Source organism: Protopterus annectens, chromosome 1.part0, assembly GCF_019279795.1.
Source record: "Protopterus annectens isolate FY-2018-M chromosome 1.part0, PAN1.0, whole genome shotgun sequence".
NCBI lineage: Eukaryota > Metazoa > Chordata > Ceratodontiformes > Protopteridae > Protopterus > Protopterus annectens.
The window spans coordinates 1597036502-1597054533 of record NC_056725.1 but is presented as its reverse complement, the minus strand read 5'-3'; the positions used below and the strand labels follow the sequence as shown (position 1 = coordinate 1597054533).

The 18032-nt window shown below is 42.0% G+C and overlaps 1 protein-coding gene across 1 annotated transcript in view; it reads left to right on the top strand.

The window, feature by feature from the left end:
- The window catches only part of GCAT (glycine C-acetyltransferase), a 507826-nt gene that overhangs the window by 161043 nt on the left and 328751 nt on the right, over positions 1-18032 (top strand). The window contains exon 3 of the mRNA XM_044068107.1: positions 3957-4058. Within this exon, the coding sequence (XP_043924042.1) occupies positions 3957-4058 (102 nt within the window). The remainder of the gene's footprint in view (positions 1-3956; positions 4059-18032) is intronic.

Genomic DNA, 18032 nt, shown 5'->3' with positions numbered 1-18032 from the left:
CTGTTATAAGCACCATGGAAAACCTATCCACCAGGGGATCAGATCTCATTCCACCAGGGCTGCATCTACTTCTACAGCCTTTCTCAGAGGTTTTCCTACCAGGGATATTCCAGAAGCTGCTAAATGGAGTTCAGTTCATACTTTCACCAAGCATCATCACTTACTATTTTTCTCTAAATCCAGAGCTGGCTTTGCCACTGCTGTTTTGCAGGGCCTTATAGCTGTTGCTAATGCTGTATAAATCCATCCTCCCAACCTTAGCTTTGGGAATCTACCCAAATGTAATGACTGCAACAGTGAAACATGATGAGTATAGTACAGTTGTGTACACTTACCATAAATGCAGATGTTGGAGTATATTGACTGTTGCAGTCCTGGTTACCCTCCCTACAACCCCCTGTTTTTCTTTTACTATACCTCTTCTTTCTTTTACTATGCTTAAAAGCCTTTTTGGTGTATTTGCTTTTGGTTGGAGGTATATTTGTGTTTCTAATTTTATATATATATATATAATTATATATATATATATATATATATATATATATATATATATGTATGTATGTATTTTGCTCCCCATTTGGGGGGCACCTGACATCTGGGGCAAGAAAGACTGATGTAATGGCGTCGGCTGCATGTTTTATACCCCTGATGACCTGACGTCATGGAAGAAGAGACAGCAACCGACGCAGGACCCAAGACTTTGTTAATTAGGCTGACTGAGGGCAATCTGCCAGCAGATTACCCACATGTATTGACTGCAACAGTGAATACACTCGAACATCTACATTTATGGTAAGTGTACACAACTGTACTTTCTGGATGGTCACAATTCAGTCCATTTTACCTCTGCTGAGGAAGGATGATTGGATGTGCTCCATTGATCTCCAGAACGTCTACTGTCATATCAAAATAGCAAAACAATCCAGGAGGTTTCTCTGCTTCTGGATGGGAGCCAGTTGCTACCAGTTCAGAGCAGTGCCTTTCAGTTTCACCATAGCCCCCCAAAGAGTTCACCAAGATCATGACAGAGGTAGCAGCAAACCTGCATCTACTAGAGATCCATGTTTTCCCATACCTCGACAATTGGCTCCTCAGTACTGCCTCTGGTAATCTACTGCTACATCACCCGAACCAGGTGTTCCAGTTGTTACTGGGCTTAGGAATAACTGTGACTCTACAAAAATGGTGCCTGACTCCCACCCAGAGTATAGAGTTTATTGGATGCCACCTAGATACCTACCTGGCGATAGTCAGTCTTCCCAGTCCAGAGTTCTTTCGCTTTGCTTCACAGCTATTCAGGTACTACATCACCATTCACTACCAGTGATGTTAGTGCTGTATCTTTTAGGCCTCATGGCATCCTTAGTTCTAATGGCTCCTCTAGCTAGATACTACATGAGTACTACAGTGGACTTTAACATTATGATGGTCTCAGTCCATTCATCCTTTGCATACAAAGATTCATATTACTCAAGTCTGCATACAACACATGTGTTAGGTAACATCTGTGACTGTAACAGAGAGTCACCCTTTCCAGTCAGACACACCGATAGCAATAGTCACCATGGACACCTCCCTTCTAAGCTGGATGGGCACTTTGAAGGGAGAAATGTCTTGGGTGCATGGTCATCCCTACAGGTTCATCTTCACATCAGTGTCTTGGAGTTGAGAGTGATCCCCCTAGCATTGCTGGCATTCCAAGACCTCTTTCCTAAGGGTGTGATTTCCATACAGACTGACAGTGTGGTGATGGTAAGGTACATCAGTAAGCAGGGGAAAACATTTTCTTATCCTCTATGTTGAGAGACCATGGGGTTTGGCAATAGACAATGTCTGCACACTGTTTTCTAAAAGCAATTCATATCCTGTGTGTGTCCAAAGCGTTAGCAGACAAATTGAGCAGAACTGTCTTGATGTCTCATGAGTGGTCCCTAAATGTTACAGTGACACGTTTGATCTTCACTCGCTGGGGCCAGCTTTGCTGTGACCTTTTTGCATCCTGTCTCAAAAACAAATGCAGCAAGTATTTTGCCCTGATCCTTTCACTGGGTCAGTCACCGAGAGATGCTGTGGTCCACAATTGGCTTGGGTTTCCTGTATGCCTTTCCCCCTTTGACTGTAATGAACAAATTCATACAGAAATCAAGACAGTGCAAGGCCAGGGTGAACCTCATTGCCCCCAACAAATATGGTTCTCCTAATTATGGTCTCTACTAGTACACCCCCTTAGATGTTGGATCACTATACAAACCTACTGACTTATCCATCCAGACTGCCTCCTCTGGACCAGAAGTCCATAAAATTAATCATGTGGTTCCTCCAATTTTGAGCATAGCCAGAGTTGCTAGGCTTCCCATGCCTTAGTCAGTGTTCTTTCTGCTTCTCAGAAACTGTCCACTAGAAAGATTAACCAGACCAAATGGAAGAGATTCTGTATTTTGGCCCTATCTAAAGTTCTTGATCGTTTTTCAGCACCTGTTCCATCCATACTAGAATACTTATCTGAACTCCTCAATAAGGGTTCCAGCTTTGCCACTGTCATATGGTGGCTATTTCAAGTTTTCATGTTAGATGTAAAGACATTGCAATCACCTTGCTGAAAATTTCCAAAGCTTTCTTAAAAGGTACCTTTCTACTAAGACCTGTCATTAGAGACCCAGCCTATCTAGGGAAGTCACCATTATGATGCAGACTTTGACTCAGTCTCCCTTTGAACCTGCAACCATGGCAGATCAAAAATTCCTTACTTGGAAAACAGTTTTCCTAGTGACAGTGACATCAGCCAGACAAATCTGAGTTACAGGCTCTGTCACGTAAATCCATGTATCTAGTCTTTCTAAAGGATAGTCTCTGTCTTTGAACTAATGTGTCCTTTATTCCTAAGGTGGCAACCAAAGTAAACCTAAATGAGTCCATAAATTATCAGTGTTTTCCCCCCCAGATATTCAAATAAAGGAGGATAATTGATACATACTGTATGATTTATCTTCACAGACAGCTCAGATTCTATATTCACAAAAAAAAAAAAAAAATCAGAACAGATCATCAATTGTTCATTTCATTTTCAAAATCTAAGTTTGGGAGAGCAATGGCAAAAGTTACTTTGCCTAGATGGTTGTCGCATTGTATCTGCTTTGTCTAAGAAGAATTTACCCTTGCTAGGTAAACCAAAGGCTTATTCAACTAGGGCAGTTTCTACCTCAACCTTCTCTAGAACTTGGGATTCTGCCCCATATGTTTGAAATGGATGAAATTAGAGAACATAAGATACAAAAGTTATGTACTTACTATAACATTAGATCCATGTTGTCTGATTTTTATCCAGTTCACACTCCCTCCCTCCCTGCTGCCCCCTTCCAGATTGTCACCTATGGCTTTGAGATGATTGAGACTGTACTCACTCTTCCTCAGGTTGAGATTATCTAATTTAGGAGTTCCTTACATAGGATTGTTCAGATGTGAGACAAAGTGGGGGTCAAACTCAATCTGAGCAGCTAATGTGGAGTTCAGGGAATTATGGGTAGGGCAGGAGTCAGAGCTCTGGATCCAAAGATTCTTCAGGATCAGTGACAAGGTTGGATTTGGTTGGACCTAACAACACATATGTTTGAACTGGACAAAAATCAGTTAACATGGATTTAATGTTATGGTAAGTGCATAACTTTCATTTTTGATTCATCAAGAATTTGAAATGCAGCCACATTGTGCATTCCAGTTTCACTTATCATAACATAGTTTAATTATTGTCTGTGAAGACAGTACAGCTGCATCTGGTAATTAAATGAAACATAAAGCATTGCTACTGTATATTGTGGGTGAACGGGATGACAATGTAAATTATGTATTAATAGTGTTTACTGTTGTGGACGAAACAAAGTTATCCTTCTGCTCATTTTTCAAACTGTACATAGTCTGACTTAGTGTGGGAATAAACATGCCTATGTTTTGTTTTTCAGAATTTACACAAGAGTCTTGAAACGAAACTGTCAAAATTCCACCAGAGAGAAGATGCCATTTTGTACGCCAGCTGTTTTGATGCCAATGCTGGAATATTTGAGGTTTGTTATGCTTTAAAATGCACTAGACAAACATTTGATCAGCTGGATTCCTGAAGTATTTGGATACCAACATGTGAAAACTGAGCTAAAATAATGTTATAACTCAGTAGGGTTCTGCCTTTGCTATGTATGATTATTTGATTAGATGTGTGCATGGAGTATGAAGGCAAAGAGAAAATGTGCAGTGGAAAGATAAATTCAAGGAAACGTTTTAAACAGGTGGTGCCTTTCATTAAAGCAGTTTGTGAAATAGAAGCATTGAGTCATTTGCATATACTTTGACCTGTCGCATCCTGGTACAGCAGGAGCCATTACAAAGTCAGGTGGTACTCTGTGGGTCTATATTAGAACATTGAGTTTTTAAAACATTGAATGTTCTAATATTGACCCCTACTCAGCGAATGCTGACAACATCGAACATACAGAACAGCAAATTTTTTCCCAGGGAAAACATTTGCTGTTCCAACACACATACACACAACACAAACACATCAAACAAACAGCAGTCCACACACATACACCTGAAATCCTACATCTAACCCTACACTAAACTGTACACACACCACTAGCTATCCACTTACCTTAACCCAAACCCTAACCCTAAGGTTCGTCACTATCGCACACTCACCTCACCCGCGCCCTAATCCTAACTCACCTACCCCGCCCTAACCCTCACGTCCACACAATTGCACACTTACCTGACCCGCGCCCTAACCCTAACTCACCTACCATGTGCCCTAACCTTCACATCCACACAATCGCACACTTACCTGATCCCAACTCGTAACTTCCACCACAGTGCTGAACATAGCAAAGCCACAGGAATGGCCAACCAAATTCCTTCCCTAGGAAGAAATTCGGTGTTCTGCAGCTTTGCTATTTTCAGTGTTCGCTGAATAGGGGTCGATATTAGAACATTCGAAGTTGTGAAACTTAGATATTCTAATATAGATCCGGTACTCTGCTACCAGAAAGGCTTGAAAAGCTGGAGGCAGAGTGAGGGCCATCAGCAAATGTGCTTGGTATGAGGCAGTAGCAAAAACATGAAGTATGTTTATTGCTCTGTCTGATGTCTTGTAAGTATTTTAAGGGCAAACATGCATGAAGACTGTGATTCAATGTGCCTCTGCTAAAGATAACAGGGATACCTGTAGTCTGAATGAATTCCTCATATACTTTCATGAAGTCTATAATTTTTTTCAGCTCAAAGATAAATTGGATAAAAATAATGTATCTTTGTAGGGGGAGGGTACAACATATGAACTACTAGGGGTGCTTCTAGGTGTAGGATGGAAAAATGGCTGTATATGAAGTTGGTGAGAAGTGCCGATGATGTCCATAAAACAAGAAAGGAAAGTTTGCACAGGGGTTAAGATAGACCACAGGTTCTTTTCCCAGTTTAAGAAACGAACTGAATACTTTAGTGACTGATATTACTTTGAGTAGACTTGTGCAAAATGTACTGTGTGTATAACTAATGCACCTTAAACTAGATTTATCACAGCAATTTTTTTTCTCCCAGCAGTATCTGGGGATGACAACTTTTCTCAATGCTTGGGCTTACATTACAAAGCACCAAAATCATGTGGTTGCCTTGTGGATGTAGAGGAAAATTATTGTTGTGCACCGCTGGGGACCTAGGAGCATTTAGCTGTCTAAAAGCCAGAAGACACTGTGAGGTGGGATGGGATTAAGTAACTAATAGCATGTTATCCAATTTTGGGGGGATCAAAGGGTGGGATTCGTTTTAGAAAGGGGATGACTGCTGATGGTAACATAAGAATAGCAACCTGACAAACCGCACAAAGAAAAAAAATCTGATGTTCCACTGAGCACACATTTTCTTCCTTGGACGTTGTATGGGGACTTGGAAGAGAGAAGCATTCCAGGAAAATTCAGGATCCACTGAACAGATGAAATCCATGATTCTTCTCATGTGGAGGAATGATATAATGGAAAAAGCTATGTCCTCTGGATTAAAAAAAAATTACACACACTGGCAGCAGGAATTTATTAAAATTGTTTCAGTGTTTTACTTATCAGCTCAATGGGGTGCCTTTTTTCCCCCAGTATTCTGTGGCTACCCTCCAGCTGCATCACAACCACCAGATTTGTATAGTCTTTGCTAAAGCTAATTTGTACAGTTCGTAGCTGCAACACTGTAGCAACACAACTCCCTTTATTCCCAGTATATTTTTCAGTGGAAATTAGATTTTGTTTTTAATTAATTTTGCACATTTTCTTTATCCTTGTGAATTACGTGCCCTTGTGGAAAACAAAATTTCCACTGCTGATGTACAGTCCTTTGTGTCTTTGGCCACAGCATGACATCTCCATTTGTTCAGCATGCAGCAATTTCAGCAAGGCTGCATGGTACTCACACTGAAGAATCCAAACAGTTTTTGTAAATGCTCACCAAAACTGAAAAAAGTAAAAGTCCAACGGTAAGCATTAAAGTAACTGCAAGTTTTACATGGTCTTGTCCATTTCTGAGTCAGTTTCACTAGCTTCCACTGTTGTCGGTCCATTTTTGCCTCTCCCATTACCTCTGATTCCTCCTGTTCCTCCTTTTGCACCCTTTATACAGAGAATTCCTGATGGATTAGGAATTCTGGATTAGGCATTCCAGTGCTGGCTGTGCATCTGGCCTCTGTAATCCAGCAGTCAGCAGAAGTTCAGATGAGTTTTTCTCCTCCATCTTTGCATGAATCAACTTCAGGTCAGCCTGCCTTTTTTCTCCATTCAGTGGTATCACCACGAGTGCAGTTTCTTCTCCCCAGTTCAGACTTCTGTTTGCCTCTCCATGCGTTAGAAGGAGTTCTGTCATATTCAAACTAGATCATTATAGATTATTTGTGTTTTTTTGCACTCTGCCTCTTCCTCCAGCAATCCACTGGGGCATTGCATATCATTTCAGTTATGCCACTGAACTGCCCACTGCACTGGTTTAGCTTTGGCCTATGGCCAGAAGTTTGCATGCCGTCTGAGAACAGTACCAGCTCCTGTATATACTCCTCTGTGATCAGCTACGTCTCCTTATCTGCTTCTTATCAGATCATTCTAATATTGTCTGGACATAAATCCGTTATGGGGGATCCGACTAATGTCAGCATACTGCTTGATGTTTAGTTCACTGGCTATGTATTCCTTTATGGTGGGCTTTCTGTCTTCCTAATATGTCTTATTTGGGCTGGCGTCAGTCTTCTCAGTGCTGGGCTTGGTGTTTGACTATTAGACATCTTTATCTGCTTGCCTGAATGCCTGATTTTACATTTCCCTCCTAATATCCTGCAGTTAATATGCCATTTGTTGGTAATTCTCTGACAACTTCTCACCACTTTGACCTTAATCTGCCTCCCAGCTGCTGACAGTACACTGCTTTGTACCCCCAGGTTTGGGAATGCCCCTTTCTGTGCTTGACAATTGCCTAACACTGCATTATGACTATATATGGTGTCTGCTATTTAGACTTTCACATTCAGTCAGGTCTGTGCCTTTGATATCAGAAGGTTTTGCATAGGGTGGGGCAGTTCTAAAGGATGATGTTCCCCAGCACCCTGTCTCTTACTGGTTGCACGGAATAATGGAAGTTTGGGAACCAGTCAACTCCCACCCCCACCCAGTATCCAGAGCAGCTGATGCACTTTTTAAAATCTACTACGCAATTTACATGGCGGCAAGCCAGCACTGTTTCTTCAGTGGCCTTACTGAAGGTCACATGGTAGGTAAAGGTTGTAGCTTATAACAGCTCATATGGAGCTCCTGTTCCAGACATGTTCCATCTTTCTTGCTTGGTGATCCTTTGGGAGCTGCTGTCTCTGACTGTCGGATGAAGTTAGTAGCCAACTGCATGGTACTTTTAGAATGCTTGTAAAATTTCATGTCGGACCTCCTCGTGTTCTGTTCCCAGGTGCTCAAAACAACATCCTGACACACTGGCACCAGTTGCTTGTCTGGAGGACATGGTCGGGTGTTAGCAGTGTTCTCCAACACCTCCAGACCAGACACCATTGTAGAACTAGTTGTACTCAAGCTTAACTCTAGCACACAGGCTGTTGTAGTCCATCCCTCTACTGTGAAGTCATGAGCTGTGATCCATTTCACTAACTGCATATTCAGATTCTCAAACCTGTCCGTGAGAGTGCTGAACTATATGACTTCTGTGGTCTATGTTCAGAAGAATGGTCTGAAATTTTAGGCCCCTGCCAGAGGTCAGGATGAGATTTCTTGAAGTCCCAGGTGGTCACAGGATCTAAGAAAAGTTGTTGTATAATCAGGACCAAGAATCATTTATGAGACTGCAGATACAGTGAGCAGGGCAGGAGGTATTAGTATTGCCATCCAATGACATGCCTAGATGAACCTTACCCTCCTCACTAAGGGTGCAAAGCAACTTTTTTGGATCATCCTTTATACTGTCTGCTGCTGTCCAGCCCAGACATTGATTCCTAGTTGGAGTAGATGGAAGAGGACAGTCCAGGACATTCCTGATAGTAATATCAGCTTTCAGGGTACCCAGCAGATGTAGAAAAGTAACTGGAAACTGTGGGTATTGTAGGACCAGCCCATCTTCCTCTGCATCTAGGGCCAGTAGGTCTCTGGCATCTCAACATCTAAAACATTCCCATGTGACCTAACTCCTCCAATTTTCCCACAGCTTTGTATGTAGGAGGACACCTCTCCTGATCTCTTTTGTTGCCGTTAAGTGCAGTCATATCTATCAGTGGTCCAAGGCTGGTCTTTTGTTGTGATTTTGCAAGTGTATTGCTGAAGTTCTGTGTTTTTTTCATCTCCTTCACCCGTCTAGTTGTTTCTTTTCAGATTAGTAATTCTTTTCTTTGTTGTCAGAGTTTCTCTCCCTAACATTTACTTCCTTTTTGCCTTTCTGTATACCTCTTATGTGCCAATGTATTTTTCTTAGTGTGTTCCTGCTAATTTTGATTCTTCTGAGGTTTTTCTTTTTTTGGTTAGAAATGGATTTTTTGTTTTATTCTGGGCAATGTGATGTATGTTTTCATGTCTGCCTGTTTATGTAACTGTTAATTATTTTAATGGTAAAAGCCAATCTGGACTCCAGTGCCGGTTGTAGTCTTATGGCTTGACTGTTGTTTTCAATCCTGCCTCTCCACCTACATATCTGTCTTTTCTTTTAACAAGTATTTACTTCACTTTATTAAATGTGTATGTCATTGCTCATTTGTGCATTTATTAACTTGCCATAACCTTCAGTTTCCTAAATCTGTCACCCTGCTTCTTGTCTTGCCTGTTATCCATAGGCAGTGGGCTCCCTGAATTTTGTTCTGAGTGTAAGGACATGTTTTCTGTTTGACCATGAGATCAGTCCAGTTCTGGCTTTGTTGTTAAGTGATGATCTTATCTCTGTCTTCTTCTTGGACAATGTGACATCTTTTGCAGTCATATGTTTTCAAATAATGGTGCTTTCCTCCTTGGCTACTACTGTTGAAATTCTTGTTAAGACGCTTCTCTTTGTTTCTTCTTTAAAAGAACTTTTATTAAAATGTTTTAAAACAAAAAACAAAATAAAAGCTACAACCTAACCATTTGAAAGTTAGTGTTGTAACACAAAAAAGAGAGATGAGCGCTTTCGGTTTATCAACCTTCTTCAGATCTGCTTAACATTTGCAGCTACTTATATTTATATTCATGCTGCTTGCTTAGAGTCATCCCCCACAACCAATGGGAGCCTCTATGCTAATTCTTGATGTACTTGTAGTCCAATCTGATGTTCTATTTCTTATTTCTTGGAAGCCAATTACATTCTCCCATGAAAATGAGTTTTAATAAATCTACCAATGTTTATTCATTCCTTTCTCTCACCTAATTTGCTATTCTTTTTCTTTTGCTCCAATGGCTTGTGTGTATCCTGTTGCAAGATGCAGGCTCCACCTTTTTATGTCATGTTCTTATTTGCCTTTTGTAAAAACTAATCACTCTCCCTGCATAGCATTTTTCATGTATTTCGCCTCTATATTGGAGTGTCTGTCTGCCTATAACAGGGCTACAACCTCTTCTCTTTCACGGGTTGTCTTCTTTAGGTAAACAACAAGTACAATGGCTTTCTCCTTTGTTTTAAAACATAGGATCAAACACTTTCTTGTGTATGCTCTTACTCCCTTGTCATCAGGTCTCTTTCATACTGATAGCGCTTACTTAACTACATAAATGCACTTGCTAACTCACATCATAAATCAAAAACTTTTTTTATTTTGTGTCTTGCTTCTTAATATCAAGTCTCTTTCTGACTAGGAGCTCTCGCTTATATTCGAAGATGTACTGCTGATTCCTGTTATTCTATCCGAGTTTTACTGTGTACAGAGCTCTTTACTCAGTCTTATTAAGAAGCTATCCTAATTGTTTTTTAATGTTATGTAATCCATCGGTTGGCAAATTACACTTCTTCTCCTTTTTCTCCCATACTAATTCCAAACTCTCTGCTAATTCAATGCCTTTTCTTCATTTGCTGACAAATTTCCGCTAACAAATATCTTTGATCTCCGTAACACATTATTTCTCCTTTCTAATTGATGTAAATAATGGATGAACAACACTCTTTCTATTCCTTTAGCGCTATAAATTTCAATATTTTCCAGACTTCTACATGCACAGTGAACTTGATTTCAATTTATTTATAGTTTGGAGTTTACTCTCCTTCCATCATAATATTCAAATCGGGACTAGAACCTTGAACCCGTTGTTTAAAGGTCTAATGCTCTACTAACTGAGCTACGTTGGTAGATGCATAGTTCAACTCCCTCTTAGTTTTCTTTTCTTTCTAAAGAAGCTTGAGAAGGACTATATCATATAGGCCAAAAAATATAATAAGCAAACTACACTCTTTTTATCCCTTTGATGCTCTTGATTTTAATGTTTTCCAAACTTCTTCTTGCACAGTAAACTTAGGTTCAACTGTTTTCATTTATGATTAGGGATTTCTTCTCCTTTCACCATGGTGCCCAGACTTGGACTCGAGCCCTGGACCCTGTGGATAAGGGTCTGATGCTCAACCGACTGAGCTACATTGGCAGATGTATAATTCATTTCCGTTGTAGTTTCCTCTCTTTTAAAATAGGTTTAAGTGGGACTATAGCATTTAGTCCGGGGAATTGGTTGGATCGTAAATTAATTATCCATTGCAACTCAATTTTTTCTGTTCTATTTACTATATCACCTCCTCTTTCTATAGGCTTAATCTGTGCCATAACCATAAATCTAAAGTTATGCTCTGGATTTTCTTTAATATGTGCATAAAGAGCATTAGTCTCTATTTTATTATGAATGTCCCGTATATGTCTTAATACTCATTTTTTGAATTTTCTGTTAGTCTTACCTATATAGAATGCTTTACATACCATGCAGCTTGCTACATAGATCACATTCTCACTGTTACAAGTTGCTCTTTCTTGAAAGATGTAAACCTTATTAGTCATTGGATGCTGAAACCTATCTGTGCTCATAATGGATTCTTAAACCTGTCCGTGAGAGTGCTGAACTACATGACTTCTGTGGTCTATGTTCAGAAGAGTGGTCTGAAATTTTAGGCCCATGCCAGAGGTCATGATGAGATTTTTTGAAGTCCCAGGTGGTCATAGCATCTAAGAAAAGTTGTTGTATAATCAGGACCAAGAATCATTTATGAGACTGCAGATATAGTGAGCAGGGCAGGAGGTATTAGTATTACCATCCAATGACATGCCTAGATGAACCTTACCCTCCTCACTAAGGGTGCAAAGCAACTTTTTGGATCATCCTTTACACTGTCTGCTGCTGTTCAGACAATACATTTATTCCCAGTTGGAGTAGATAGAAGAGGACAGGCCAGGACATTCCTGATAGTAATATCAGCTTTCAGGGTACCCAGCAGATGTATAAAAGTAACTGGAAACTGTGGGTATTGTAGGACCAGCCCATCTTCCTCTGCATCTAGGGCCAGTAGGTCTCTGGCATCTCAACATCTAAAACATTCCCATGTGACCTAACTCCTCCCATTTTCCCACAGCTTTGTATGTAGAAGGACACCTCTCCTGATCTCTTTTGTTGCCATTAAGTGCAGTCATATCTATCAGTGGTCCAAGGCTTGTCTTTTGTTGTGATTTTGCAAGTGGATTGCTGAAGTTCTGTTTTTTTCATCTCCTTCACCCATCTAGTTGCTTCTTTTCAGATTAGTAATTCTGTTCTTTGTTGTCAGAGTTTCTCTCCCTAACATTTACTTCCTTTTTGCCTTTCTGTATACCTCTTATGTGCCAATTATTTTTCTTAGTGTATTCCTGCTAATTTTGATTCTTCTGAGGTTTTTCTTTTTTTGGTTAGAAATGGGTTTTTTGTTTTATTCTGGGCAATGTGATGTATGTTTTCATGTCTGCCTGTTTATGTAACTGTTAATTGTCTTAATGGTAAAAGCCAATCTGGACTCCAGTGCCGGTTGTAGTCTTATGGCTTGACTGTTGTTTTAAATCCTGCCCCTCCACCTACATATCTGTCTTTTCTTTTAACAAGTATTTACTTCACTTTATTAAATGTGTATGTCATTGCTCATTTGTGCATTTCTTATTAACTTGACATAACCTTCAGTTTCCTAAATCTGTCATCCTGCTTCTTGTCTTGCCTATTATCCATAGGCAGTGGGCTCCCTGTATTTTGAGTGTAAGGACATGTTTTCTGTTTGACCGTGAGATCAGTCCAGTTCTGGCTTTGTTGTTAAGTTATGATCTTATCGCTGTCTACTTCTTGGACACTGTGACATCTTTTGCAGTCATGTCTTTTTCTGGTTCTTAGATTCTATTAGTAACGTTTAACCAACGTTTTGTTCCTAAATGTTTTATTTTTTTAAGGAATATTTTACATACTCTTATCTGTAGAGTTATGTTTATCTGTACATGACTTGCTTTGGACTGACTGTATTAAATTCTGAGTTGAATTGAACCAGTTTACTGATTGACTCTCTCGCCAACTGAATTCTGGCTTCAAGGTCAGTTGTGGTGATGTCTTTGTTCCATTTTTGAGCAGGTAACAAAAATATCCACTGGCAGATGCCAAAATCTGTACATTTCCCCTAACATAATTTCTCAGGTAACTTGTGTCTCTGTTTTGAGTTGAATAGGACATTTGGTCCCTTGCATGAACCCCATTGTAGCTTTGGGTACCAGTTTTGGGGTTAGATCTTTTGGGTCAACTTAATGTCTACCTCTCACCATGCTTCAAATTCAGTGCCACCTTCTAATGCAAGACAGTCCTTGAGCAACTGATTAGAGTCAGCACTGAGGCTTTTGGTGTCAGCCATCTAATATGATTCAACCTCAGCTCCAGAGTCTAATGTCTCCTTGGCTCCAATTTCAGTGCCTTGGTTATCCAGTTGACACCTGGCTTCAGTGCCAGTTCTGTGCCGCATGGCTTGGCATTGAGGAGATGCTAATCTCTGGGCACCACTTTAGAGGTGGACTCTTGGCATGTGGTTTAATTCAGAGTCAAACTTGCATGTGCTGAAACCCTTTGGATGTTGTGCTGGGTGATGCCAAGGCAACTTTCTGGAATTGAGCTTTTTCGGCACCAATCAGGTTTTCAGTTGGAGCAGACATCCCCCAACACTAACCTTGAAGAGGTTTCTTCATCTCATGCATACCTCTCAATGATTTAGAGCAAGAAATCTGGACAAAGCCATAAGTAAAGGTGGGGCAAAGGACCAAAAATAGGGACAATTTTCAAATATTGCTCTTACAAACTTAGAAAGTTGATAGAATTACAGGTTTTGCATTAACATGAATTTTCTAAAGGGTATGAAGTATGAAATTCATGTATTTGTCATTATTTTCTAACTTCAGTCTTTAATGATTTGCTGTAATTTGCCAGAAAAAAACACAGTTTTATGAAAAATGGACCAAAAATATGAGGCAAAAATCTGGACATTCTGCGAAAATCTGTTCAGATGAGAGGTACGATCTCATGAACAACATTATTTCTTCTTTCTGCAATCCCAACAATGTGTTATAGTAGAATAAGGAAGTCTCATCAATTGCTGACTGGACATTACTGTTATCCTTTGTGAAGCCTGAAAATGTGTATCCGATTTCAGTGGTCTCATCAGTATTGTCTTAGGACTTGATTTTGGTTTCAATTATTTCTGCCTCTATTTTTGCTAACCTTTCTACAGCCAGCAACTGAATTTTGAATCCCTGCTTCTTGCGAAAGTATGGAATTTAATTTTGACCTGATTTAGTTATTTATATAGCTGATGTTTTTCTCAGTTTTCTTTTATCCTAACAGTTGATGGCACTGTCTGGTGACTTGATTTGTGTTATACCAGCTAGTTATATACTAACCACTCTGTCTCTTCCTCTTTCACAGGGAGTATGTGCATTTTGGGGTTAAATTTGAGATTATTACTGCACACCTGTTTATAGGTACTTACCAGGGTAGCTGCCCTTGTGGCCATTATAAGCCTAGCTAGTAACCCTTTTAGAGGTAAGAATCAAACCCTGTACCTTGTTTCTGTGAAGTAAGCACTTTAACCATTATACCAATCCCCAGTCCCCAACTCTTACAGGGAGTGCTGTTTTGCAAACAGTTCTCTGAGCAAGTGTCCCTCCTGTGGTTTTGCCAAAGTGTATAGTCTGGTAATTCACGTTTCCCCAAAATCTCTCATCCTTGTTCTCTCCTGTACAAAGGACAGACCTGTTCTGTAGTTAGGGAGATATTGGTTGTGCCTGCCTTTTATCCATATTCTGACATAATCTATGGGGGGGGGTTTGCTACTTTACACGTAACATATGACCCTCCCTTGCTGTACTGCAGGCAGAGGTCCTTACTTGTACCTGCCTCTTATCAGTCTTCTGACATATTCTTCAATTTATCCAAGAGCTCTCATCCTCCTTCCCATCGAGATCAGGGGAAGGTTCATCTACAGAGTTGTCATAGGAGAGTGGTTCTCAGATTTATAGCTAAGTAAATTTGTTTATGACTACAAGAATCTTAGAATCTTTGTAAACAGCTCCCTGTCCTTTGACCACTACATAGCAACAGTTGTCAGGAAAAACTGTGTACCCCAATTAATAGTAAAAGTATTGCATCCAGATGAAAATAAGTAATTATTCCTCTATACTTTGCCCTGATGCGAGGAATTAAAGAATATAATGCACCCTTTGTATCCATGTATCTAAACATATCACAAAGCTGGAAGGACCTCAGAGATTCACTCAAAAATCTTGGACTAAAGACCCACAAATATGAAGACAGACCTGAAACGCCATCCCTATATTCTGTCTCTTCTAAAGACTCGTGCAATGTGATTTATGTCTACCATTTTATACTGTTAGGGACTCGGCTATCCTCGATTTCCTACACCTCAGCAAATCAAATGGCTTCACAAACACTCAAATTAAAAACTTAAATATCATTCAACAAATCAATAAAACACACTGGGGGGGGCAGGTTTATTACGCTGTGCTCCCCCATTTTTGGAGTAATCTTCTATTAGTCTACCTTTAGTTCAAGACGAGCCTTGATGATTGAACGGGTGCCCCAAAATTCATCCTGGGCTTGACTTGTTTTGCCTATCTTGCAGGCAGGAGGTGCCCTGTCAGGGTGGGAATTGTCAAGGTGATTATTGTCTATGGACTGACTCTGTATTGTAAACTTTTTGAATCTTTGGTAAACAAATCTCGAGAACAGTTTGCAGTATAGACAGAGCTTAAGTATAGATCTGAAGTAGTTAACTTCATTTGATCATCAACCTGTGGGTATCGGATCCGACCTGGATCCGAGCCGGCAGCTTTCCAAGCTAGAGATCCGAGCTCCAAGCTCCTCCCCCTTACCCATAATACCCTGCTACCTCCTTCCACTCCTCAGATCTCATTTGCCACGGCTTTGTCAAGCATGAGTTTCTCAAGCTCCTAGCGTTTAGGTGATTTGTAAGTAGATTTTTGTCAAAATCTTTCTTAGTTTTTTGATGTGTGTGGATAGTTTAATTTCTTAGTTTAAACCCCTGAGATTTACCGTTCCCTCGTAGTTTAAAGCCTAGTAGCCCCCCCCCTTTCCCTTAGGTGTTTGTGTGGCTGCGTGTGTTTTTTGTTTAGAAATCATGGCCGAGGCCCCAAAGGCCATCTTTTCTAAGTGCACTGAGTGTGGCCATAAGCTTTCCCCAGCGGATGGCCACACTCAGTGTGTCCTCTGCCTGGGGGTACCGCATTTGACCTCGGGCTGCCAAATTTGCGCAGCCTTTAACCCCCGGGCCCTGAGGGATAGGAGGAATAAGCTGATTCTGGTGTGTCTCCTACCCGTGGAGTCGGCTTCCTCCTCCTCTTCCTCGGTGGCTACAGCCATGGCTGCGGCTGCTCAGCCTGCTGTCCCCTCTCCCCTGGCTGGGACACAACCTCCCACTTCTTCCCAGGGAGAGGGGGACTCTAAAAAAGAAAAGAGAGAGAGGAGAGAGAGAGAGAGAGGGAGAAAGAGAGAGAGGCAGAAAGAGAGGCACAGAAGCCACAAGTGGCGGGCTGACTCAGCTCCCTCAGCCGCACCTGCCAAGCTGCTCTCCTCACCCCAGAAGGTCTCCGGGCCTTCCTCCCCTCGGCTCTGTTCTCCACGCTTCTCACCGGTGCCGGAGGTAGAGGCCTGACCATCTTCAAGGTCGTCTCGCGGCCCCCCAGGCCAGCTTCGGCTGCCTCCTCTAGGTCAACCCGTAGCCTCTCCGACACTGATATGGACTGGATGATGCGTCATTTTCTCCAAACCCAACTGCAGATGGGAGTGCTGCTGCCTCCCTCCCCTCCGCGGGGGTGTTCAGCCCCACTTTTTGCTCTGATAGCTCCTTCTCCGATCCACTATCGGGTTTCGGAGCCTTCAGATCCGAGGAGTCTTGGAGTCAGGGAGTCGGCGCCGATGGTTATCGCTACCTCGACGCCGGCCATGCCCTCGAGTTTGTCGGATCCTTTTTCGGATCCGAGCTCTCGGAGCCAAGAGCCGTGCATCGGATCCGAGGGGGCCAGTGTGTCTTCGGCTCTGTTTCGATTGGAGCACACTTCCCTCTCGGGTCCGAGCGCTTCGGCTTCAACGCCAATCCCCGTGCCGGATCCTAGGATGTTAACCACGGAGCCCAGAGAGATTGGTTCACCCTCAGCTTTCGACATGGTGGAGAGGGTTCTCTCGAGAGGTTCACGACCCCCTGCTCTTTCTTCGGATTCCGCCCCCACTCTCTTGCAGCTGGGCTTGTCTTCCATTGTCCAGTCCCAGGGACAGCTTGCGTTGATGCCCCAGCCTGTTCCATTGGCGGAACATGACCCTGTTGGTGAGCCCTCCTCGGACAGTCCCACCGAGGAGGCCCCTCACAAACATAAGTGTAAGAGGAGACACTTGGACTCCCCTGAGTCCCTCACGGAGGACACCGATTTGGAGGAAGGGGAAGGTTCCCCCAAGTCACCCCCGAGGACGTCTCCTTTGGAGACATTATGGAAATGCTTCGTCTAAAGGGGGGGTGGTCAGCCCAAAAACCTTCCTTGGACGAGTCGGTGTTCCTGGAGGCGTTCGCAGGCCCGCTACCTCTTGGGGTTTCCTCCGGCCGACCCCCTGGTTGACCTCATCACTACCAGGGTGTGGAAGGAACCAGACACTGTAGAGCCAATCCCCAGGAGGCCAGATAGGATTCTTAGTCCCCCTGTGGATAGGACGGCTTGGAGTAAGGGTTCCCCAGTAGATGCCATGGTGGTGGCGGCAGCCACCAAGAAGGAACTTGCCCACGATAGTTCCTTGATCCATCCCCCTGATAAGGAGTCTCGGACGATGGATCATATCGGGAAGTGGATGTTTGCTACAGCTACCTTTTCCATAAGGGCGCTGAATTATTTGGCCCATGTATATAGACTTCAGCAGGATCTGGTGAAAGGATACGCTGAGTCTCCTCCTGAGTCCATGTCGGCCGAGGACAAACGGACTTTCTTGGCTCGCATGGCCACTCTGAAATCTGTTTCA